The sequence below is a fragment of the Salmo salar genome, chromosome 07 (genome assembly GCF_965601325.2).
Source record: "Salmo salar chromosome 07, fSalSal1, whole genome shotgun sequence".
NCBI classification, from domain to species: Eukaryota; Metazoa; Chordata; class Actinopteri; order Salmoniformes; family Salmonidae; genus Salmo; species Salmo salar.
The window spans coordinates 28,349,574-28,375,824 of record NC_138297.1 but is presented as its reverse complement, the minus strand read 5'-3'; the positions used below and the strand labels follow the sequence as shown (position 1 = coordinate 28,375,824).

General features: G+C 41.2%; 1 protein-coding gene across 23 annotated transcripts; it reads left to right on the top strand.

The window, feature by feature from the left end:
- The first annotated feature begins 4,461 nt into the window (after positions 1–4,461).
- LOC106609026 (CD48 antigen) lies at positions 4,462–25,610 on the top strand. 23 transcript variants are annotated; one of them, XM_082977517.1, is made up of 12 exons: positions 4,462–4,830; positions 5,885–6,190; positions 6,324–6,593; positions 7,632–7,739; positions 7,965–8,023; positions 8,109–8,186; positions 8,316–21,998; positions 22,268–22,348; positions 23,196–23,264; positions 23,484–23,524; positions 23,676–23,858; positions 24,220–25,610. In XM_082977517.1, the coding sequence occupies exons 1-7, from the start codon at positions 4,758–4,760 to the stop codon at positions 8,388–8,390; spliced, it is 969 nt and encodes a 322-aa protein (XP_082833643.1). In that variant the 5' UTR covers positions 4,462–4,757; the 3' UTR covers positions 8,391–21,998; positions 22,268–22,348; positions 23,196–23,264; positions 23,484–23,524; positions 23,676–23,858; positions 24,220–25,610. The 23 variants fall into 23 exon arrangements, with proteins under 23 accessions (XP_082833643.1, XP_082833644.1, XP_082833638.1 ...); XM_082977518.1 differs by having other exon boundaries at positions 23,672–23,858; XM_082977512.1 differs by having other exon boundaries at positions 23,444–23,524.
- Positions 25,611–26,251: the final 641 nt, after the last annotated feature.

The window sequence follows — 26,251 nt, the reverse complement described above, 5'->3', positions numbered from 1 at the left end:
ACTTAAAACTTTCCACCTTCTCCACTGCTGTCCCGTCAATGTGGATAGGGAGGTGCTCCCTCTGCTGTTTCCTGAAGTCCACGATCATCTCCTTTGTTTTGTTGACGTTGAGAGGTTGTTTTCCTGACATCACACTCCGAGTGCCTTCACCTCCTCCGAGTGCCCTCACCTCCTCCCAAATTGCAGACAGTGAGATCAATTATAAAACAAAACTATAGTTTGATTTTGGGGTAAGGTACAATACCATACCGTGTTTCAGAGGCACGACTCTCAACCTTCGCCTCTCCCGAGTCCGTACCGGAGTGATGGGACAAAACTGTATCTACGTATTGGATATCACGAAATTGGGGAGAAAACAAAAAAAAGTCCTCCTCCTCCTCCTCCAAAATGCCAGCTGATTCGAAAGAAAATCTAATCTATTCTGAGTTTTTGTTATTTAATTTAACTAGGCAAGCCAGTTAAGTAGAAGTTCTTACTTACAATGACAGCCTACCAGGGAACAGTGGGTTAACTGCCTTGTTCAGGGACAGATCAACAGATTTTAACCTTATCATCTCAGGGATTTGATCCAGCAAATGTTCTGTTACTGGCCCAATACTCTAACCACTAGGCTACCTGCCGCCGAGGTCAAGCCAGGGAAGGCCACATGTAAGACCCATTGTACTGGTCGGCAATCAGTGAAATCTAATTGTGGGATTTTGCAATTACGATGAATATGGAATAAGCTAATTCCTTCATTCGTTGACTGGAAATGTCAATTTTCAGCAGCAACTGGACCTGTTGATGTGACCTATGTTGAGGTTGAGCTTAAACAGAAGGTCAAAGCCAAGAAGAAGAAAGGTAAGACTGGACATCCCTCCTTCCGTATTCCCCCTATCATACCCTCACATATCTGACCCCACATTGTCTAGCTGCATAATACATATATAACTGTTATATTGTATAATATCTGCTTTATCTTAATATCTGCTTTGTATTGTGTATTGGGTTTTATTGTTTTGTTGTCTGTCATTCAGATCTTTTTTATGTCTGTCATTCAGATGATCTAATGACATATTTGTACATATAACAGTTATTGTATATAACTGTTATATTATGCTGATGTTTTATCCTCATCCCTTACAGAAACATCAACCCCACCTGAGGCAGATTCAGTCTATTCTGAAGTGAAGCCAGGTACAGCCCCAGGTAAGACTAATAGCCATATGCTATTGATACTTAATATGATACTAATATGGAACTAATGCTCTGATATCAAAGTATAATGTATCTATTTAAAGTATGTCTCTTTGTTTAATTCTTAGAGTTTGTTTGACTGCATGTCCTAAACAACGTTGTGTGGTAATATGTTGCAGGTCCTTGAGGGATGGAGGGATGGAATGAGGGATGGAAGGATGCCAGGGTGGAGGAATGGAAGGGTGGAGGGGTGGAGGGATTTAGGGATGGAAGGATGGAGGGATGGAGGGACACATCTTCAGAGGAGCAGAAGGAACCCGGGAACATGGATTATGCACGCTCAACGCACATGCACAAACACACCAACACACTCACACTCACACACGCACAAACACACACACACACCACACACACACACACACACAAACACAGACAGACTCAAACACAAAAACACACACAGAAGCACGAACACACACACACACACACAATAACACCTTGTACATTAAGGATTTAAAAAAATATATATTTACCAACAGATATATTGTATTTAGCATGATTTAATTGTGTTTCACTGTAACAGCTTTGTTGAATTATATGGTGTAATGATGATGGATCTCATCTGCAGCTACAGCAATTGTATCTGCTTTGTATTGTGTATTGGGTTTTATTGTTTTGTTGTCTGTCACTCAGATCTTTTTTATGTCTGTCATTCAGATGATCTAATGACATATTTGTACATGAATTTCCAAAATAGTATTATTCATGGTTTCTTCTAATGGTGTCACGTCCTGACCATAGTAAGATGTTATTTTCTATGGTAGTGTCACGTCTTTCAAGGAGCAGGAAACGGGTGAGTCAGGCGCAGGAGACAAAAAGGTCCGTAGAAAAATATTTAATGAAGTCCAGAGTGAGTATGTAACGGCCGTCGTCAGAATTAGACCAAGGTGCAGCGGAGGATGTGTTCATCATTAGAATTTTAATGAAAAGAGAACACTTTACAAAAATAAACAAAAACGACAGCCAAACAGTCCTGTCAGGAAAAACTCTAAACAGAAACAATCACCCACAAAAACCCAAAGGAAAACCAGGCTACTTATGTGTGACTCCCAATCACCAACAACAAACTACAGCTGTGCCTGATTGGGAGCCACACACGGCCCAAAACAAAGAAATACAAAAACATAGAAAAATGAACATAGAACGCCCACCCAATGTAACACCCTGGCCTAACCAAAATAAAGAACAAAAACCCCTCTCTATGGCCAGGGCGTTACAGAGTACAACAATAGGCAGGGTGCAAAACATAAGCAGGAGGTAGAACAGCTCCAAAACTCAAAATACACGGGACGCAGCCCGGCAACCCTAATATCAGCGTCGTGTAATCAAACCCATGAGAAAATACTCCAGCCCTAAATCCAAAAACGTAACACGAAACAATCCCGCACAACCCCACACAAGAAACTGACAAACTAAATACCCTCCCACTAATTACAAACAAGACACAGGTGCGCACAAAACAGACATAACTAACAGACACATGAAACATGGATCAGTGGCAACTAGTAGGCCGGCGACAACGACCGCCGAGCGCCGCCCGGCCGGGGAGTGGCGCCACCTTCTGTGGACGTTGTGACAGGTAGAGTAGATCAGGGCGTGACAGGGGGTGTTTTTTGTTTTTCTATGTTTTCTATTTCTATGTTCTTAGGTTCTAGTTTTTGTATTTCTATGTTGGTTTGTTTGGGATGATCTCCAAATGGAGGCAGATGGTCCCCATTGTCTCTAATTGGAGATCATACTTAAGTAGGGGTTTTTCTTCCTGGGATTGGTGGGTGATTATTTTTGAGTAGTGTTTGTTTCTCCTCTGTGTCACGGTTTTTGTTTTGTCAATTCAGTTTATTTAAAGTATAATGTATCTATTTAAAGTATGTCTCTTTGTTTAATTCTTAAGAGTTTGTTTGACTGCATGTCCTAAACAACGTTGTGTGGTAATATGTTGCAGGTCCTTGAGGGATGGAGAGAGGGATGCCAGGGTGGGGGGATGGAAGGATGGTGGGATTTAGGGATGGAAGGATGGAGGGACACATCTTCAGCGGAGGAGCAGAAGGAACCCGGGAACATGGATTATGCACGCTCAATGCACACGCACAAACACACCAACACACTCACACACGCACAAACACACAGACTCAAACACAAACACACACACACACACACAATAGCACCTTGTACATTTATTATTTTATTTACCAACAGATATATTGTATTTAAGCATGATTTAATTGTTTCACTGTAACAGCTTTGTTGAATTATATGGTGTGATGATGGATCTTATCTGCAGATACAGAAATTTTATCTGCTTTGTATTGAGTTTTATTGTTTAGTTGTCTGTCATTCAGATGATAGAATAACATATTTGTACATGAATTTCCAAAATATTCCAAGTATTATTCATGTTTTCTTCTAATGGCCTGTACTTTTACATTATCTTTGCATTGTGCTTTTTTTTAAAAAGCTATTTTTTATCCACCAGATGGCATGAGTGTTTTCTTACAGTAAATGGATATTGTCATCGTCAACTTTTCCATAAAACCTAATTTGGTCAAACCTCCTTTCAGCCTAGTATAGATCTCAGGCTCCACAATGTGAGTTAAAGGGCAATCTGCTATTTCTGCATCCATTTTTGGACTTAATTATATCTACAACATTGAATCTTGAAGATAACATAAATGCCCCATTAACAAAGTTAAAATGCCATACCCCATCAGCTGAAGACACATTGCGATTTTCAGAATGATTTTGGGGGAAGGGTGTGCCTGAAAATAACAGTTCTTCTCACTTATGATGTCATATATTCTGCGGCAGTTCCTTTTTAATCTTGAAATGTGGACATGCACGTCTATGATGGCAAAGCGGTCTTCCAAGTAAGCAAAGGTTAGACTCATGAGCCAAGGTGTGGTATTTACACAGAAACAATATTGAATATTTAAATTACTGTGTTGAATTCCAAGTAGAAGAGGTGCCTTTGTCAGTAACCAGGGACCCACTACTTTCCGAGAAAGTTGGCAGGTGTTTCATTTCCCTCAGCCACACTGACCTATGAGCATGAAGAAGTCATGCAAAGACTTCTGCAGGTATATGAAGCCTAAATGAAAATACACACACACTGTTATATTTTGGCTCTCTCTCACTCGCTCTCTCTTAACCCCCCCTCTCTTCCTCTTTCTGTCTCACTCCTTCTGTCTCTTTCTCTGCAACTTTGGGTGGTCTGCTCATAAAGTAACAAAGCTACCGGTATCTGTGAAACACCATGACCATTAACCACACAACCAGCAGCAGCTAGGAAACACATGCTCCAAAACCACCACCATCAGACTGATCAACACAGTGACAGACCCCAAACACACCCACACCTCATACGGGAATTATTTTTATAAAAAAGCAGCCCTCGTCAAAAGGAGGTCTCTGCTCTATCTCTACTCTTTCTTCTCTGTGTGTTTTGGTTAGTCAACTGCTAGCTACCAGTGACAGCAATAGATAAGTACATACAGCCAGAGGAAACAGTCATAAAACGCCTTAAAGAGATGTTTGGTTGTCCCTTCTCCTCCTTCACCAAACAAGGAATACTACTTATCGTACTCTCCAACCTCCACTATGGTAAGTTTTGTAAAAAAATATATATACTTTCTCCTGTTCATGCTTTGTACCTATTACATGTGCTTTCTTGTATTATAAAGTTAGTAAAACTGTTAGCTTTCTCTAACTTCCTTGTTGGTCTTTGCAACGGTGTGTATTGACTGTAGAATGCCTGGCCATCAGTGATTGGTTGGATATCTTGAAGTGTTTGCTTTATTACTGTGTGATAACACCTACATAATACCTATATTTAGCAACATATCATGATGAAGTGATTCTGCAGTTTTGAATGAGTGCCAGTGGTGTGGTTGGGTCAGCAGCTGTTGCAGTGCTTCTAGAACGCAACAAATCTTACGATGTGAAATGCATGTCATTCATTAAATTTAAGGCAATACGGGACTGTATCAAATTATTGTTTTTATTATATAATAAGAGACACTGCAGGACTAGGATAACTGCAGCTATGCCCTAAATATCACACTTCATTGAGCTGTAACTTTATTTAGTCTTAATTGAAGACAGATGATTTTTCGTGTAAGGGTTTATAATTTGTTACTTCAGACTGACATGTATTTATAATGTCGCCCATGCAGTATATGATACATTTCTGGTGAATAATTAAACAAACACAGTGTGGTTTGTACTTATGTGCTGAGGAGGGGTTATCAGATCCACCTCCACTTCTCTTTTCCTGTCATCTCATCCTGTTCTACTGAATGTGGGGGGAGGGGACTTTAATGAAGTAAAAAAAGGACCCACACACTCAGATACATAAAGATATAAAGTTAAAATATGTAAAGTGCCACAAACAGCATAAATGAAACCTGGAAATGTGCTATATAAATACAATCCATTATAATCTATTATTGATTAGGTAGGACTTTGCATTGCAGTGTATTATTGTGTAATTATTCATGTAGGCACACTGTAACAAGTATTACAGTGTAACGATGAGTAATTACAATACTTGCTGCACAGTACGTACATGAATAATTACACAGTAGTAAGTGCACTGAAATGTAAAGTGAAACCATTGATTGGTGTCAGAATGCTAATGTCAATTTTTGTGTTTCAGGTGTGGGTGTTTCTTCATACTCGTCGTTCCACAAGACAGTAGGGGACTCCGTGGAGATCCCTGCAGGCTTAGAGGGGCAAAATGTCACCATAATGCAGTGGATGTATAGAGGAAAGGATATTGTAGAATTCAGCCCAAAAGTTGAATATTCACCTGGATCCCAGTTCGAGGGGAGACTAGAGTTGAATCTCTTTAACTTCAGTTTAACAATTAGGAAACTGACTCTGCAAGACTCAGGGGAATTTCTAGTTATTGCTGAATCAGACAAGCAGATTCCCACTAACGCTGTCACTCTGCAGGTTCACGGTAGGCAGCTATCAGCTTTTTTACCTAGTTTGTTTCCTTTTCTATGACTATAGTGTTAATGACATCTTCCATCCATTGTCTTACACTCTGGTAACATCTCGTTAACGACTCGTTACATCTCTCTCTCTCTCAGAGCCTATATTGAAGATGGAGATCCAGACAGACATCAAGCTATTGGCCAACCACTCCTGTACGGTGCGGCTGGTGTGCAACGTGTCCTGCTACCCCAACATTACCTACACCTGGGAGAGAGACAATGAGATCTACGGGGACGCCCAGCAGATTCACTTCTCTCTCTCACCAGCAGAGGGAGACATCAGAGTAAAGTGCAGCGCCTCCAACCTAGTTAGTTGGAAAACTGCCTCTACGACAGTAAAGTGTAGTAATGACACAACCACCCCAGGTACCTAGATAATATAATAATCCCTTCTATACACTTTTTATTGTGCTTATACGCTTATGTTGTCAAGTAGAATATGTAATACTTTTGATTACATTTACATCATTTAGCAGACACTTTTATCCGGCTCGGGGGTTCAAAGGGTGTGTGAAAAACGCTGTCTCAGACACCACTCCAGAATCCCCTATAAGTGTTCAATTGGGTTGAGACCTGTGACTGACACACACACACACACACACACACACACACACACCCTTTAAACCCCCTATAATCCATTGAGACCCCTCTTTCAAAGTCATTGACATCTGTTCTTCTAGTCATGGTAGCCAAAATAATGGGCAACTGGGCTTTTTTTTTTACCCCTTTTTCTCCCCAATTTTGTTGTTTCCAATTGGTAGTTACAGTCTTGTCCCATCGCTGAAACTCCCGTACAGACTCGGAAGAGGCAAAGGTCGAGAGCCGTGCATCCTCCGAAACACAACCCAGCCAAGCTGCACTGCTTCTTGACACAATGCCCGCTTAACACGGAAGCCAGCCGCACCAATGTGTCAGAGGAAACACCGTACACCTGGCAACCATGTCAGTGTGCATTGTGCCTGGCCCACCACAGGAGTCGCTAGAGTGCAATGGGACAAGAATATCCCTGCCGGCCAAACCCTCCCCTAACCCGGATGATGCTGGGCCAATTGTGCACCGCCCCATGGGTCTCCCGGTCGCGGCCGGCTGCGACAAAGCCTGGAGTCGAATCAGGATCTCTAGTGGCACAGCTAGCACTGCAATGCAGGGCCTTAGACCACTGCGCCACTCGAGAGGCCCGCAACTGGGCATTTCTATTCATGATCCTAAGCATGACGGGATGTTAATTGCTTAATTATCTCAGGAACCACACCCGTGTGGAAGCACCTGGTTTTATTTTACTTTGTATCTGTCATTTACTCAAGGGTTTCCTTTATTTTGGCAGTTACCTGTATAAGACATACAGTCCTGTAGTCGTTCTCATATTGTATAGCCTAATCATGTGTGTTGTACAATATGTGACAGGACTGGCATGGAATTCCATCTACATCGGAGTATCAGTGGGAGGAGCTGTGGTGCTGATCCTCACTGTAGCTGTGGCAGTGTGCTACTGCAGGGGCCGAAGTAACACAGGTATGTACAGCTTAGGGGCCTCCACTATACTTGAAGTGACATTTCAGGTGGTTCTAGAAGTATTCTTCAGCTGATATGATTTTGTTTTCAATTTGGGGATTTACAAAAAAATGGTAAAAGAGTGAAACCCGTTATGAGTGTTGTTTATTAATTCCTGGGTATGTTTGTTGATACCCTGTTTAAGATGTTTCTGATTGGTTGATATTTTGTTCTTATTAAACACAGCAGATCTAACTGACAACACAATATATGCTGATGTTATGGACAACACAAGAAGTAGAGATGTAAGTATGCATTGCCGTTATTATTTATCTGAATGTGAGGAAGCTGTATGTACTGTATTGTAATGGTACTGTATTTTGATTCCAGACAATATCAAACAGTCAGGTAAACCCAATATCCATATATGAGACTGTCAATGATCTGGTTATCCCAAGATTGAACAAGGTAAGATATAAATGGTCATAATGGTAAAATGTCTGTGATTGAATGGAAGACTATGTAGTCCACTTTGAGAATAGTCACTACCTTTCTTGATGCTGAAACAGTTTCTTTTTGATTATCTGTCACATGTAGCCGCAGACTCTGTATGACAAGATCACGTTTGAACGCCGGGAAGCCCACCCTTCTCCTTTCCAGGAAGTACTGTGAGCTGAACAGGATGTGGTCATAGGCTGGGCCTCCCATAGATATGGAACCCTCTGCATGTTGTATCTTACACGTGTATATTCTGTAGATAGGCCTAATGTTACTGTTTAATTTCATCACGCCCTACACTATTTGTTTACTTTTTCATGATTGTAATCTTCCCCCTTTGTTGATCTCATATAAACATTGTATATATTTACAAGTATGTGGACACCTATTAAAATTTGTGGATTCAGCTATTTCAGCCAATCTCGACAGACAAACATTGGCAGTAGAATGGCAGTACTGAAGAGCTCAGTGACTTTAATCGTGGCACCGTCATGTTTGGGGTTGTTTTTCATGTTTCACGCTAGGCCCCTTAGTTTCAGTGAAGGGAAATCTTAACACTACAGAATATAATGACATGCTAGATGATTCTATGCTTCCAACTTTGTGGCAACAGTTTGGGGAAGGCCCTTTTCTGTTTCAGCATGATAATGCCGTCGTGCACAAAGGGAGGTGCATACAGAAATGGCTTGTTGAGATCGGTGTGGAAGAACTTGACTGGCCTGCACATAGCCCTGACCTCAACCCCAGTGAACACCGTTGGGATGAATTGGAAAGCTGACTGCAAGCCAGGCCTAATTGCCCAACATCAGTGCCCAACCTCATTAATGCTCGTAGCTGAATGGAAGCAAGTCCCCACAACAATGTTCCAACATCTAGTGGAAAGCCTTCCCAGAAGAGTCGATGCTGTTATAGCAACAAAGGAGGGGACCAACTCCATATTAATGCCCATGATTTTGGAATGAGATGTTCGATGAGCCGGTGTCCACATACTTTTGCCATGTTGTATATATATATATATATATATATATATATATATATATATATATATATATATACAGTACCAGTCATATTTTGGACACACCTACTCATTCAAGGGTTTTTCTTTATTTTTACTATTTTCTACATTGAAGAATAATAGTCAAGACATCAAAACCATGAAATAACACATGGAATCATGTAGTAAGCAAAAAAGTGTTAAACAAATCAAAATGTATTTTATATTTGAGATTCTTCAAAGTAGCCACCCTTTGCCTTGATGACAGCTATTGGCTCTCATGAGGACTGTCACAGGAAAGGAAGATCCAGAGTTACCTCTGCAGCAGAGGATAAGTTCATTAGAGGTAACAGTACCTCAGATCGCAGCCCAAATAAATGCTTCACAGAGTTCAAGTAACAGACACATCTCAACATCAACTGTTCAGAGGAGACTACGTGAATCAGGCCTTCATGGTCAAATTGCTGCAAAGAAACCACTACTAAAGGACACCAATAAAAAGAAGAGACTTGCTTGAGCCAAGAAACATGAGCAATGGACATTAGACCGGTGAAAATCTGTCCTTTGGTCTGATGAGTCCAAATTTGAGATTTTTGGTTCCAACCGCTGTGTCTTTGTGAGACGCAGAGTAGGTAAACGGATGATCTCTGCATGTGTGGTTCCCACCGTGAAACATGCAGGAGGAGGTGTGGGGTGTGTTGCTGGTGACACCGTCAGTGATTTATTTAGAATTGAAGGCACACTTAACCAGCATGGCTACCACAGCATTCTGCAGCGATACGCCATCCCATCTGGTTTGCGCTTAGTGGGACTATAATTTGGTTTTCAACAGGACAATTACCCAAAACACACCTCCAGGCTGAGTACTGGCTATTTGACCAAGAAGGAGAGTGATGGAGTGCTGCATCAGATGACCTGGCCTCCACAATCACCCGACCTCAACCCAATTGAGATGGTTTGGGATGAGTTGGACCGCAGAGTGAAGAAAAAGCAGCCAACAAGCACTTAGCATATGTGGGAACTCCTTCATATGTGGGAACTGTTGGAAAAGCATTCTTCATTAAGCTGGTTGAGAGAATGCCAAGAGTGTGCAAACCTGTCATCAAGGCAAAGGGTGGCTACTTCATTTGTTTAACACTTTTTTTGGTTACTACTTGATTCCATATATGTTATTTCATAGTTTTGATGTCTTCACTAGTATTGTACAATGTGAAAAATAGTTAAAAAAATTAAGAAAAACCCTTGAATGAGTAGGTGTGACCAAACTTTTGACTGGTACTGTATACAGTTGAAGTCGGAAGTTTACATACATACACTCCACAAATTTCTTGTTAACAAACTATAGTTTTGGCAAGTCGGTTAGGACATCTACTTTGTTGATGTGGCTGCGTGGCCCCATACTTGTTTATACTTGCATACTATCGTTTGTACAGATGAAAGTGGTACCTTCAGGCGTTTGGAAGTTGCTCCCAAGGACGAACCAGACTGATGGAGGTCTACAATTGTTTTCTGAGATCTTGGCTGATTTCTTTTGATTTTCCCATGATGTCAAGCAAAGAGACACTGAGTTTGAAGGTAGGCCTTGAAATACATCCACAGGTACACCTCCAATTGACTCAAATAGTGACAATTAGCCTATCAGAAGCTTCTAACGCCATGACAATTTTCTGGAATTTTCCAAGCTGTTTAAAGGCACAGGCAACTTAATGTATGTAAACTTCTGACCCACTGGAATTGTGATACAGTGAATTATAAGTGAAATAATCTGTCTGTAAACAGTTGTTGGAAAAATTACTTGTGTCATGCACAATGTAGATGTCCTAACCGACTTGCCAAAACTATAGTTTGTTAACAAGAAATTTGTGGAGTGGTTGAAAAACGAGTTTTAATGACTCCAACCTAAGTTTCTGTAAACTTCCGACTTTAACTCTGTGTATATATATATATATATATATATATATATATATATGTGTGTGTGTGTGGATGTGTGCGGGTGCATGCATTAGAAACTTTTATTTTCAAGAGATTCAGGCTTACATTACTTTTTTTATTAAAGGTTCAGTGCATCCATTTTTATCTCAAAATAACATAATTTCTGGGTAACAATTAAGTACCTTACTGTGATTGTTTTCAATTCAAATAGTCAAAAAGAAACTAAAGACCTTAGCAAATGGGAATTTTCTCAAGCAAGAATTTTGGTAACACTGTCTGGTAGTGGTCTGAGTGGGGAGGGGAAAACTGAAAATTTGCTGTTTTGGCAAAGAGGTTTGGAACTCTCTTTCTTATTGATCTATTAACTAATTTACCACACGGGGATGTCACCATGGAAGGGCAAAACTCCATCCCACTAAAAAGAGGCTGAAATTTCAGGCGGTGTTTTCAAACAGCTCTTACACTAAAAGGGCATTATCATAATTTTCACAATTTCACAGTATTATTCCAACCTCATAGTGTGGAAATATATATAAAACACAAGATAATCACATTTTTGACCTCAAATGGGCCTTTAAGATATAGCCCATTGTATTCTATTGTTGCATTAACTGTTTATAGTTGTTGTGCAATAACGACTTATAATAGCTGTAAAATATATATATATTCTGAAAAGCGGTGATTCTACAATAGTGGACATTTATTTCTTTGTGTTTTTGTGTATTGTAGTTTAAGTTCATGTATTGTAGAGTAAATAGCTGTACATTTCCTTATAATAACAATTGTTTTAATACCTCATCTTCAGTCACATTCATAGAAATTCAACATGCTATCTGCTCACAAAATGTGGATCTTTGCAATCAGACAATAAATATGTCATATTACAATAATTCTGTCTATCGAGAAAAAGGAGTTCACTTAGAAATGCAGTAGCACTTGAAGCACATTGTGATGGACTCGGACAAACATAATACATACATCTAAAACAGTCCCATTTGATTTAGCAGCTATAAACACATATGGAAACATCTAGAGACACGGTGAAATGATATAAATAAAAATTAAAACCCTTTTACTTCTGAGAAAAATATGTTGAAAAACCTCCGAACACAAATCCTAAAACCAATAACAATTCCAGCATTGCAGTTCTCTTTCACCACCACGGCAAGCTTGGGCTGTTCCACTAATCACAAGGGGAGAAATAAAGAGAATAAGAACAGAAATACAATAAACTCTGCTCACAAACCCAACAGCAAGTTGGACCAGTGTAATAAGTCCCTCCTGATAGATTCCTGAATTCACAACTGTTTTCCTGGGTAAGTAGTGGACAGAACACACGTTGAGTTATTTTTGGCCCAGCGGTTGGGTCACTTAGTTGGGTTATTGAGCTATGACCAGATGGGTGGTATGTATGTATTTTAAATACATATTTGAATTACTTCTAAGTATTTTGTGTTGAAGTGGGCGGAACTAAACTGTATTTTGTAACAAGATACTTTCAAAATGTCATGGGCGTCGTAAGGATAGGACCAAGGCGCAGCGGGTAAAGTGCTCATCTTCTTAATTTATTTAATAAAGAAAACACTTAAACAAAATAAACAAACGACAAAAACAGTTCCATAAGGCACACAGGCTATACAGAAAATAACCACCCACAAAACACAAGTGAAACAAACACAACTAAATATGGCCTCCAATTAGAGACAACGACAACCAGCTGCCTCTAATTGGAGGTCATTGCCAAAAACCCAACATAGAAATAGAAAACTAGATAAACATAGAAATAGAAAACATAGAACCTAAACAAACACCCCCTGACCAAACTACAATGACAAATAACCCCTTTTACTGGTCAGGACGTGACACAAAAGCTGTAATTTGTATTTTCAAAATACTTTCCTATACCATTACTTCATAGCGGTTCACAATTTTGTGCCCCCCTTTCACCCTAAATTGGTATCAAAAGTCTGTCAGCACTATTGTGTGATATAAGCGTCTGCTAAATTAACTAAATATAAATGTATATGTAAAAATGAAGAATTGCAAAGCATGCCGAGTATTATTCTAATGAGCTCTGCCATAAAAACCAAGGCCAATAACAATACCCAGTCTGCTTTGCAGTTCTTCATTTTCCCATATACACACATTTACATTTTGGTTCTCCAGAGTGATAGTGTATTCAACTAAGGGAGATAAACAACATGCAGTCTCACTGTCATAGCAAGTAAGACGTTACTGCAAAAATTGTTGATTGAGAGCATTCCCAGTAAACCGGGAACATTCCCATAACATTAGCTAACATTCCCATTGAGCTCTGGTTAGGGTTTGAACTAAAATTGCAAACATTCAAAGACTGTTTCAGATCCCCAAATATATTTTTTTTCTAGGGGGCCTTCATTGATTTTGTTAGTCATTCTCATTCAGATATCATATTAACATGGCATAAGTCATTACAAAGTTTGAGAATTACAAGATTATCCAGAAGTCATGCAAACCCTTCTGCAGGCATATGAAGCCTAGATGAAAATGCACACAGACTGTATCTTGTTACAAAATACATTTGAGTTTAGTTCCGACCACTTCAATGCAAAATATTCAGAAGTAATTCAAATATGTATTTATAATACATTCTCAATCAGATATCATATTAACACAGCATAAGTCATTAAAGTTTGAGAATTACCTGATTATCCAGAAGTCATGCAAACCCTCCTGCAGGCATACTGTATGAAGCTGTATGAAGCTGCCATCTCCGTCGGCACCATCTTCTAACCACACAACCAGCAGCAGCTAGGAAACTAGGCTCCAGCTAGGCTCCAAAACCACCACCATTAGACTGATCAACAGTGATAGACCCCAAACACAGCCACGCCTCATCGTCTAACTCTCAAGCTAAGCGAAAGGGGTATATTCAGATAGGAAAGATAGAATTTGACTTCCTTTTCAACTAACATACAGTGATTATTGTATAGAACAGCAGCCCTCATCAAAAGGAAGTCTCTGCTCTTTCTCTTCTCTACTCTTTCTTCTCGGTGTGTTTTGGTTAGTCAACTGTCAGATACCAGTGTGTAACGGCCGTCGTTGAAGAGAGTAGACCAAGGCGCAGCGTGATTAGTGCTCATCATGAATTTATTAAAGATCGAACACTTTAAACAAGAAACCGACAGCCTAACAGTTCTGTCAGGTGCAAAACACTAAACAGAAATTAACTACCAACAAACCCCAAAGGAAAACAGGCTGCCTAAGTATGACTCCCAATGAGCGACAACGATGTACAGCTGTCCCTGATTGAGAGCCATACCAGGCCAAAACAAAGAAATACAAAGCATAGAAAAACATAGAATGCCCACCCCAATCACACCCTGACCAAACCTAAATAGAGACATAAAAAAGGCTCTCTCAGGTCAGGGCGTGACACAGTGACATTGATAAGAACAGATGTGTCATGCCCATAGGGGGTACTGGGGCATGTGCCCCCTCAGATTTGTCCTGGAAAAAATACATTAAAAACTACTTTCTTGAATTAAAACCAAAACATTTTATGTTGTTTCTCTGAAATACTACTAGCCACCTAGCAATTTTATGAAGTTGGCTTTAGCTTGCCCAGATAGGTTCCAATTTTCCAACCTCATAACTAGCTACCAAGAAGCCATTCCAGGCTGTCAGTCAAGTTAGCTTGTCTAACTATCGTAGCTGGCATGCCTGCTGGCAAGTTTGGTAGACTTTAGAAAAGCAAGCAATAACTACATGTACTGAATAAGCATCACATTCCTTTCAATCTTTTACCCAGATCTTATCAGAGCTGCAGAGAGCATATTTAGTTGTTTTTATTTACATCACCAGAGAGGTTGATACAGACAGTTCAAACGGTATGCTTAGATATGGAGAAAAATGAAGTATAATATTTACAGGAAAAAGCTGTTTCGGGTGGTTGTTTCGAGCATATCCCCCCTCCGGACAATCCAGCCAGATTACTTTGTGTGTACTTTGTTCCCCCTCAGATTTTTGGGGTGCATGGCACCCCTGGATAAGGACATACAGCCAGAGGGAACAGTCATGCAACGCCTTAAAGAAATGTCTGGTGGTACCTTCTCCTGCTTCTCCAAACAGGGAATACTACTTCTCCTACTCTCTAACCCCACCATGGTAAGTTTTGAAATTATATTTTACTTTATCCTGTTCATGCTTTGTATCTATTGCATGTGCTTGCTGGCATGATAAAGTTAGGAAAAAAGTTTGCTTTCTCTAACGTCCTTGTTGGTCTTTACATGGTGTGTGTTGAATGTGATGTAGAATGCTTAATCAGTGCTTGGTTGGATATCTCGAGATAAAAAATCTGTATTACTTTGTGATAACACCTACACAATACCTATATTCACCAACATACACTATATATACAAAAGTATGTGGACACCCCTTCAAATTAGTGGATTTGTCTATTTCAGCTGCACCCATTGCTGACAGGTGTATAAAATTGAGTACACAGCCATGCAATCTGTGTACTCAATCCATAGACAAACATTGGCAGTAGAATGGCCTTACTGAAGAGCTCAGGGACTTTCAACATGTCACTGTCATAGGATTCCACCTTTCCAACAAGTCAGTTCCCCAAATTTCTGCCCTGCTAGAGCTGCCCCGGTCAACTGTAAGTGCTGTTATTGTGAAGTGGAAACGTCTAGGCGCAACAGCGGAAGCTCACAGAAAGAGACTGTTGAGTGCTGAAGCGTGTAGCGCATAAAAATCATCTGTTCTTGGTTGCAACACTCACTAACTAGTTCCAAACTGCCTCTAGAAGCAACCACGCCCAGTGCAATGAGTCGGCTGGAGTGGTGTGAAGCTTGCCGCCATTGGACACTCGGGCAGTGGAAACGCGTTCTCTGGAGTGATGAATCACGCTTCACCATCTAGCAGTCCAACGGACGAATCTGGGTTTGGTGGGTGCCAGGAGAATACCTGCCAGAATACATAGTGCCAACTGTAAAGTTTGGAGGAGGAGGAATAATGGTCTGGGGCTGTTTTTCATGGTTCGGGCTAGGCCCCTTAGTTCCAGTGGGGAAATCTTAACACCACATCATACAAAAACATTCTAGACGATTCTGTGCTTTCAACTTTGTGGCAACAGTTTGGGGAAGGACCTTTTCTTGTTTGATGATTGACAATGCCCCCATGCATAAAGTGAGGTCCATACAGAAATGGTTTGTCGAGATCAGTATGGAAGAACTTGACTGGCCGACACAGAGCCCTGACCTCAACCCCATCGGACACCTTTGGGAAGAATTGGAACGCAGACTTCGAGCCAGGCCTAATCGCCCAACATCAGTGCCCAACCTCACTAACACTCTTGTGGCTGAATGGAAGCATGTCACCGCAGCAATGTTCCAACATCTATTGGAAAGCCTTCCCAGAAGAGTGGAGGCTGTTATAGCAGCAAAGGGGGGACCAACTCCATGTTAATACCCAGGATTTTGGAATGAGTTGTTTGATGAGCAGGTGTCCACATACTTCTGGTCATGATGTATTGATTCTGAAGTTTTGAATGATTGGCAATGGTGTGGTTGGGTCAGCAGCTGTTGCAGTGCTTCTAGAATGCAAAAAATCTTATGACACTGTGCAAAACTCAGCAAAAAAAGAATGTCCTCTCACTGTCAACTGCGTTTATTTTCAGCAAACTTAATAACATGTGTAAATATTTGTATGAACATAACAAGATTCAACAACTGAGACATAAACTGAACAAGTTCCACAGACATGTGACTAACAGAAATGGAATAACGGGTCCCTGAACAAAGTGGGGGTCAAAATCAAAAGTTACAGTCAGTATCTGGTGTGGCCACCACCTGCATTAAGTACTGCAGTGCATCTGCTCCTCATGAACTGCACCAGATTTGCCAGTTCTTGCTGTGAGATGTTACCCCACTCTTCCACCAAGGCACCTGCAAGTTCCTGGACATTTCTGAGGGGAATGGCCCTAGCCCTCACCCTCTGATCCAACAGGTCCCAGACGTGCTCAATGGGATTGAGATCCGGGCTCTTCGCTGGCCATGGCAGAACACTGACATTCCTGTCTTGCAGGAAATCACGCACAGAACGAGCAGTATGGCTGGTGGCATTGTCATGCTGGAGGGTCATGTCAGGATGAGCCTACAGGAAGGGTACCACATGAGGGAGGAGGATGTCTTCCCTGTAACGCACAGCGTTGAGATTGTCTGCAATGACAACAAGCTCAGTCCGATGATGCTGGGACACACCGCCCCAGACCATGACGGACCCTCCACCTCCAAATCGATTCCCACTCCAGAGTACAGGCCTCGGTGTAACGCTCACGATAAACGCGAATCCGACCATCACCCCTGGTGAGACAAATCCGCGACTCGTCAGTGTAGAGCACTTTTTGCCAATCCTGTCTGGTCCAGCGACGGTGGGTTTGTGCCCATAGGCGACGTTGTTGCCGGTGATGTCTGGTGAGGACCTGCCTTACAACAGGCATACAAGCCCTCAGTCCAGCCTCTCTCAGCCTATTGCGGACAGTCTGAGCACTGATGGAGGGATTGTGCATTCCTGGTGTAACTCGGGCAGTTGTTGCTGCCATCCTGTACCTGTCCCGCAGGTGTGATGTTCGGATGTACAGATCCTGTTCAGGTGTTGTTACACATGGTCTGCCACTGTCCGTCCTGTCTCCCTATAGCGCTGTCTTAGGCGTCTCACAGTACGGACATTGCAATTTATTGCCCTGGCCACATCTGCAGTCCTCATGCTTCCTTGCAGCATGCCTAAGGCACGTTCACGCAGATGAGCAGGGACCCTGGGCATCTTTCTTTTGTTTTTTTTCAGAGTCAGTAGAAAGGCATCTTTAGTGTCCAAAGTTTTCAAAACTGTGACCTTAATTGCCTATCGTCTGTAAGCTGTTTAGTGTCTTAACGACCGTTCCACAGGTGCATGTTCATGAACTGTTTATGGTTTATTGAACAAGCATGGGAAACAGTGTTTAAACCCTTTACAATGAAGATCTGTGAAGTTATTTGGATTTTTACGAATTATCAGGCTCCTGAAAAAGGGACGATACTTTTTTTGCTGAGTTTAGATGCATGTCATTCATTAAATTTAAGGTGATATGGGGCTGCATAAAACGAATGTTTCTATTACATAATAAGATACAGTACACAGTAGGATAACTGCAGTTATGCCCTAAATACCACACTTTAAATACCACACTTTAAATACCACACTTCATTGAACTGTAACTGTATTTTGTTGTTTTGGTTTAAGGGTTTATAATACATTACTTCTGACTGACATGTATTTATAATGTCGCCCATGCAGTATATGATGCATTTTTCAATTCAATTTGTATTTTTCACATGCGCTGAATACAACAGGTGTAGAATGTGAAATGCTTACTTTACAAGCCGTTGACCAACAATGCAGTTTTAAGAAAAAGAAGAGTTATGAAAGTATTTACCCAAAAAATTTCAATAAAGACCCTGTGCCTAATGGCTGTCATTCATTACATTTATGGCGATATGGGACTGTATCAAATTATTGTTTCTATTACATAATATGATACATAGCCAGACTAGGATAACTGCAGTTATGTCTTAAATGAACTGTAACTGTATTTTTTTCTTAATTCATGACTGACATTTTTTGGTGTAAGGGTTTATAAAACATTACTTCAGACTGATATGTAATTATAATGTTGCCCATGCAGTATATGATGCATTTCTGGTGAATAATTACACATTAAACACATTGGTACTTGTACTTGTGAGCTGAGGAGGGGTTATCAGATCCACCCCCACTTCTCTTTTCCTGTCATCTCATCCTGTTCTGCTGAATGTGGGGGAGGAGTGGACTTTAATGAAGTAAAATAGGACCCACATGCTTAGATACGTAAAAAGTGCAAATATGTAAAGTGCCACGTACAGTATAAATCAAAGCCGGAAAAGTGCTATATAAATCCAATCAATTATTATCTATTATTGATTAGGTAGGACTTTGCATTGCAGTGTATTATTGTGAAATTATTTATGTAGGCACACTGTAACAAGTATTACAGTGTAACAATGAGTAATTACAATACTTGCTACTGCTACACCATACTTACATGAATAATTACACAGTAGTAAGTGCACTGTAATATAAAGTGTCAACATTGATTGATGTCAGAATGCCAATGTACATTTTTGTGTTTCCGTTGTGGTTGTTTCTTCATACCTGTCGTTCCACAAGACAGTAGGGGACTCCGTGGAGATCCCTGCAGGCTTAGAGGGGCAAAATGTCACCATAAAGCAGTGAAAGTATAGAGGAAAGGATATTTCAACTCGGAAGTTGTATATTCACCTGTATCCTAGTTTGAGGGGAGACTAGAGATGAATGCCAATGAATGCTTCAGTTTAAAAATTAGGAAACTGACTTTGCAAGACCATAACTAGAAAATACAATTTCTGAAATACCACTACTGTAGTCTAGTTTGGAAATGGGCCATCTTTCATGATGCTGAAATGGTTTATTTTTGGTTGTCTGTCACATTTTGCCGCAGACTGTGTATGACAAGATCACATTTGGACACCCCTCTTCTCCCTACCAGGAAGTACTATAAGTTGAACAGGAAGTTCTCTAGGCTGAACAGGATGTGGTCATAGGCTGGGCTTCTATAGATATACTGTAGAACCGTCTGCATCCGGGGTGTCAAACTCATTCCACGGAGGGCAGAGTGTCTGCAGGTTTTTGGTTTTCACTTTCAATTAAGACCTAGACAACCAAGTGAGGGGAGTTCCTTAATTACTGACATTAATTCATCAATCAAGTACAAGACTGGAGTGAAAACCCACAGACACTCGGCCCTCCGTGGAATGAGTTTGACATGTGCTCTGCATCATATATACATGTACATTTTGCAGATAGGCGTAGAAGAGTAGACTAGCGATTAAAAGTGTTGGGCCAGTAACCTAATGGTTGCTGGTGTGAATCCCCAAATGACTAAGTGAAAGATTTGTCGATGTGCCCTTCAGCAAGGCACTTAACCCTAATTGCTTCAGGGTCACTGTCAATAATGGCTGATCCTTGGCTGTGACCCCACTCTCAGGGGGAGTGGGATATGCAAAAAAACACATTTCACATTTGAATAATACACACTTTTTAATGATTGAAATAGGACAAATGTAAGCACCCACCTAATGATTATTAAGATGTTACTGTTTAATTTCATCATGACCTGCACATTGCAGAATTTTTTTTGCCTACTTTTTCATTATTCAATATTTTCCCTTTGTTGATCGTAGAGAAGGTAGATAGATATAACCTTTTATTTTGAAGAGATTCAGGCTTACCCACATCCTGGCGTTGCAAGCGCCATGCTCTACCAACTGAGCTACACGAGACCAGGCTTTGCTGTACTGTAGCCTCTGGGTGCCATAGTCAATAAACTGAGTGCAGACTTGTGACCGTTAAGCAGAGAAAACGGCTTGTTTCAAAAATATTTGACCCATAATGCTCGTGCAACGTTTCTTTCTTTCTATAGCGGCACTGTTAAACATGTGTGTTTTTTTTCAGTATTATACAATAAAATAACAGCAATATACGCTATTAATTATTTACAGTAAATTTCCATAAATCGCACTGCTCTTTGGGTGATTTTAGGTGTAACTGGTAAATGATACCATAAATGCCAATGAAACGTTGGTTTAACAGTATATTACTTTAAAGAAGTACTGTATTTCAAATGGTACTGTAATTCCACCCCACAAAATACAGTACCCTGGGCCTCCCAAGTGGTGCAGCAGTCTAAGGCACTGCATCGCAGTGTTAGAGGTGTCACTACAGACCTTGGTTTGATCCCAGGCTGTGCCGGGAGACCCATGATAGGGGGCACAATTGGGCCAGCGTCGTCCGGGTTAGGGTAGGGTTTGGCCGGCCGGGATGTCCTTGTCCCATCGTGCTCTAGTGACTCCTTTGTGGCGGGCCAGGTGCGTGCATGCTGACTATGGTCGCCAGCTGTACGGTGTTTCCTCCAACACACTGTTGTGGCTGGCTTCTGGGTTAAGCAAGCAGTGTACCTTGGTGGGGTTGTGTAATGGAGGACACATGGCTCTTGACCTTTGCCTCACCCAAGTCCGTACAGGAGTTGCAACGATGGGACAAGACTATAACTACCAATTGGATATCATGAAAAATGAGTAAAAAGAATACAGTACCCTACTGTATTTTTGGAGCGACCAAAAAAACATTTTGGCCACTAGTGGGTGCATGGTATTGTTGTTTTTGGCTCATTAATATATTTTGAGGCGTGCCTTGTAAGAGGCTACATTTGTTGAGAGTGCTGTAGCAATTAAACTGATATGTGGCAGTAGTGCCCCAACATTTAACCCTTTCACGCGTGAGTTCCAAATATCTCTGACGGTTGCCACAGCGTGAGTTTTTTTGTGCACGTGATGTTAGAATGTTCTCTCCATTCCAGAATGTGATTGTTACGTAACAGTGCATTTAATCCGCGCTGCCCTCAAACCAAAGCACGCAGACTGTTTTTATTTATAGGCTGTTTCAACTTCAATTTCAAATCATTTTCTAACAAGTTTTTATTTTCTAAGAACAGTTTGAATTTAGGTGTGTTCCGCCTCCTCATTCATTCACATAAAAATTGTCATTTTTACTTTTGCAGACAATTTAATTTTTGGGACATTTCTGACCCGGACAAAATTCCCCAAGCACTTTACAATTGTTTGTGCAGTTCAAGTCTGCAGACATTTGCTAATCTCCCGTCAGAACAGGATCTGCACACGTGTTCACATTTTCCATCTGTTGCCCTCATTGTTTTCGTTACTAATAATAACTTTGGAAATGTGTGCGTTTCTATCAAAGTAAGTGCATTATTACGTTGTAATAGTTTATGTATGTCGTTTCTATTGTAGCGTACTGTATGTATGGAGCATAATAGATTTGTGTATATTCTTTATAACCGCGGACACGTGAGGTAACGTTACTCATTTTATAACCTTTATGTTATATTCAATCGTGCTTAGGTAGCTAGCTACATTTTTCTATCAGCTCTGTAAAACAATGCTAATTGCGTCAGAGAAGTATTATCTTGTGTTGTATTTTGAAGCTACATGGCCTTATGACTCCCTAGTGGCGCAGCGGTCAAAGGCACAGCACGGTGCTAGAGACGTCACTACAGACTCCCTGGTTCAAATCCATGCTGCGTTTCTAAGTAAGTGCCTTATTACGTTATAATAGTTTCCGTATGCCGTAGCGAGAATAATGTATACTTCTTATAAGCGAGGGGACGTTACTCATTTTATAACTTTACATTTTAGTCATTTAGCAGACGCTCTTATCCACAGCGACTTACAGTAGTGAATGAATACATTTCATACGTTTTCTTTTTCTTCCGTACTGGCCCCCTGTGGGAATCGAACCCACAACCCTGGCGTTGCAAAGACCATTGCAAACACCATGCTCTACCAATTGAGCCACAGGGAGGCCCACCTTCATGGTGTTATAGCTAGCTACATTCTTCTATTAGCTCTGTAAAACAATGCTAGTTGCGTCGGAGAAGTATTAGCTTGTGTTGTATTTTGAAGCTACATGGCCTTATGACTCCCTAGTGGCGCAGCGCTCAAAGGCACTGCTTCTCAGTGCTAGAGGCATCACTACAGACACCCTGGTTCAAATCCAGGCTGTATCACAACTGGCTGTGATTGGGAGTCCCATAGGGCAGCGCACAATTGGCCCAGCGTTGTCCGAGTTTGGCCGGTGTAGGCCATCATAGGTAAATAATAATTTGCTGTTAAATGACTTGCCTAGTTAAATAAAATAAAACATATGACCATGGTTTGTTTATTTGGTCTATTCAGCATGGCTCTGTTCTGCCCTGCCTTGCCCCCTTGTGGAGCTCAAAAGTTAGTTTCTTACTGTTATAACTCAAATCTGTGATTTTGTCAATGCAATAAACTATTTTTATAGCTGTGTTTATTATGTTATTTGTAATATTGTTTTATTGCTATATCCTTATATTGTATTCTAATTAATAATTCCTCTTTATTCTGTACTTTCAGAAACCACAAACAGTATTTGCCAATATCATAACTGGACATCTTTCGAGCTGAAGATTGAGGACAGCTTTTGTATGCTAACGTTCTCTCCTTAACAGTTTTACTGGATGGAAACACAGCAAGAAAACACATAGGCCAATATGTAATAGTCGTCTATTTTATTGAAGTATTGGTAGTTGGTTCAACAACAACTTGTTTTACTAGAGGACAAAAAATTGAATATGCATAACCCATATTTAATATTCATGCAGTGACTGAACAAGAACTGCATTTCCACCCCCACCTCTAAAGGCATAGTATCATGGCAGGTCACCTGTCAAGTCACCTGTCAGGTCAGTCAGTCACTTATTGCTGCAGATGTGCTCAATAATGCTTGAGCATGTGATACTCCTCAAAGCATGGTGAAATACATAGAGGTGTATCACAAGCTAAACACATGTATTTTGTCATCTTCCTCTGCTTACTTCTCCTGGCGCCAGACAGGCAGACTTTGCAGTGCCTCCGTGTGCGACTACCTTGAGCAGCAGTTTGAGGGACTTTGCAGGGAAAATGCCGTGCAGTGAGGCGTAGGGGATTGTCTAAAGCAGGGCGACCCCCAGTGGAGGGGCGCTGAGGGGTGTGGTGCTCCTCCAACAGCTCTCTCATGAGGTTCTCTCTGTATTTTTGGTAGGTAATTACTTTAACTATGAGGGAGTGGGGAGGATGAGGAAAGTTAGAGGATGATGAGGCAGTGGGTAGGTTGGTGAGATATTGTCACTGTAATTGCATAATGGATTTGTATGTGAACTGTACATCCAATTACAAAAATACCTTGTTCAGTAATCATCTCACCTGTTAGTTGGCGGTGAACTATGCTGCCGTTGAGGACAGCAGTGTCGATCAGCTGGAAAAATATCTTCTTATACCACTTGGTCGTTTTCCGAGTGCATTCCACAAAGCTGTTTATCATGTCCGCCTTATCCACGGCCCCCATTTTGAGGTTATAGTCTAGCACACAATCTGGTTTTATCTTTCTCTCTCCCGTCAGGTGGTCCACCTTCCCTGTGGCCGACATGGTTGCTGTATGGACAGTGGAGAGGACATGGACGTCTCTTTTGTCATGCCACTTTACTGCCAGCTGTTGACCGTTCTCCTGGAACTCCACCTCCCCTCTCTGCATCTTCCTGCATCCGAATGCCGGCATCCCCTTCCTGTTCGACCTGACTGTGCCACAGGCCCCTGTGCTGTTGGAGAGCAGATGCTGGAAGAGTGTGGGACTGCTGTACCAATTGTCCACGTACAAAGTGTGTCCCTTGCCGAGATGAGGAGCCAGCATGGTCATCACCACGGACCCAGACACCCCAAGCCCCTCATAATGTTTGATGTCAGTGGTAGACCCTGTGTACACTATAATATCCAGGACATATCCTGTCTTCACGTCGCACATGACAAAGAACTTTACCCCAAACCTGTGCCTTTTGGAGGGAATATATTGACGGAACGCCAGCCTACCTTTCCATAACATCAGGGACTCATCAATGCATAGGTCCTTGTATGGCACAAAGACCCGACCAAATGCTGATGTCAGGCTGATAAGAACAATTCTTATTTTGTATAACGGGTCACTTAGGATGGCAGTAGCATTGTTGACGAAATGCAGGCATCGCAGCAGAATTAGGAAGCGGTCTTGGGAAAAGAGGGTGGCAAAGAAGGGAGTTGCAAACAGGATCTGTGCTCCAGTAGTCTCTTAGGGAGTTCTTCTTTTAGTTTCTTCTTTACTATCCCCATGAGGAGGACTGTCACCAGGAAGGTATACATTTCACTAATTGTGGTTGTCACCCATTTAGCGAGTTTCCCCCTCACTCCTGGCTCTCTCTTCTCCTGTAGCTCCAAGGCATAGCGATTGGTCTCCTGTACTATGTTTCCCACGAGCTCCTCTGTCAGAAACAACTTGAAGCACTCTGCCTCAGTTGGAAATGGCAAGGGGCGTTGCACTCCAGACTGGGACTCGTCAAAGCAAACAGCAGGGCCAGGAGGGGTGAAATGGCTGGCGGCCTTCCAGCTACCACAGAACTCTTGTACTTCATCCACTGTCGGTCTGCCTCCATCACCACCAGCATCTTCAAAGGGACCTGGTACTTCGTCAGTGGACAAGGGAACCTCAGATTCAGGGTTCTCAATGGCTACAAGGTTGGGGGGCAGCTCCTCACTGTCACTGTCAGAATCTGATTCCTGACTTTCAGACTCATTGTCAGAATTTTAAAAAATCTCCAGAATTTCCACATTTGTGAGTTGTCTCCTTTTGAAAGACATTGCTAATGCTACAGCTTAGCTCACTAGCTACATACATAAACAACAACACTGAATGGCTCAGAGTGAGAGGGTACGTGATTGACTGCCGGCATGCGTCACTTGTATCAATAAATCACCATCAGAAAATGTTTTGTGTGGTAATTATTTGTGTATTTACTGTTTTATTCACATGTTTTCAATTCTAGGTGACAAATCATGCATTCCGATTCTTGCATAGATTGTAATGGGCACATATTATGTGTGTAAAATACTTATTTGAAGGTTATACTGATTATGATGAGCTAAGCTAATTCCAGCTATGTGTATGGAGCCATGTTTGTTGACATACAATGCATTCTGGGTTTCACGTAATCGTCTGACCAAAGATGTTATAACAAAATGAGGTGAGTAAGAGTTCACTCATTTTTTGAGGACTTCTGGAAATGAATGGTGGGATGTGAACGACAGTAGACACACCCCTTCAACGTGCATACTATAAACAGACCGAACTCATCTTTTCTGTTATTATCTTCGGTTTCTGTGAGGAAAAAAATGCATGGCTGCGCGCTGAAACTAATCGTCGGATTACTTTCGATTTCTAGAAAGTGTTTTACTCAATTATTTTGATCAACGGTGAGCAAACCCGTGATGTGATTAATTGTAAATAGTAATTGCTATTAGCTAATTCATAGTGTAGTTTATGTCAGCCGAGAGTTAGAAAATATGACCGCTTGTGTTGCGTCAATCTTTCCTCAGCGCTAGGACAAATGTAGCCTACATTTTTCCGG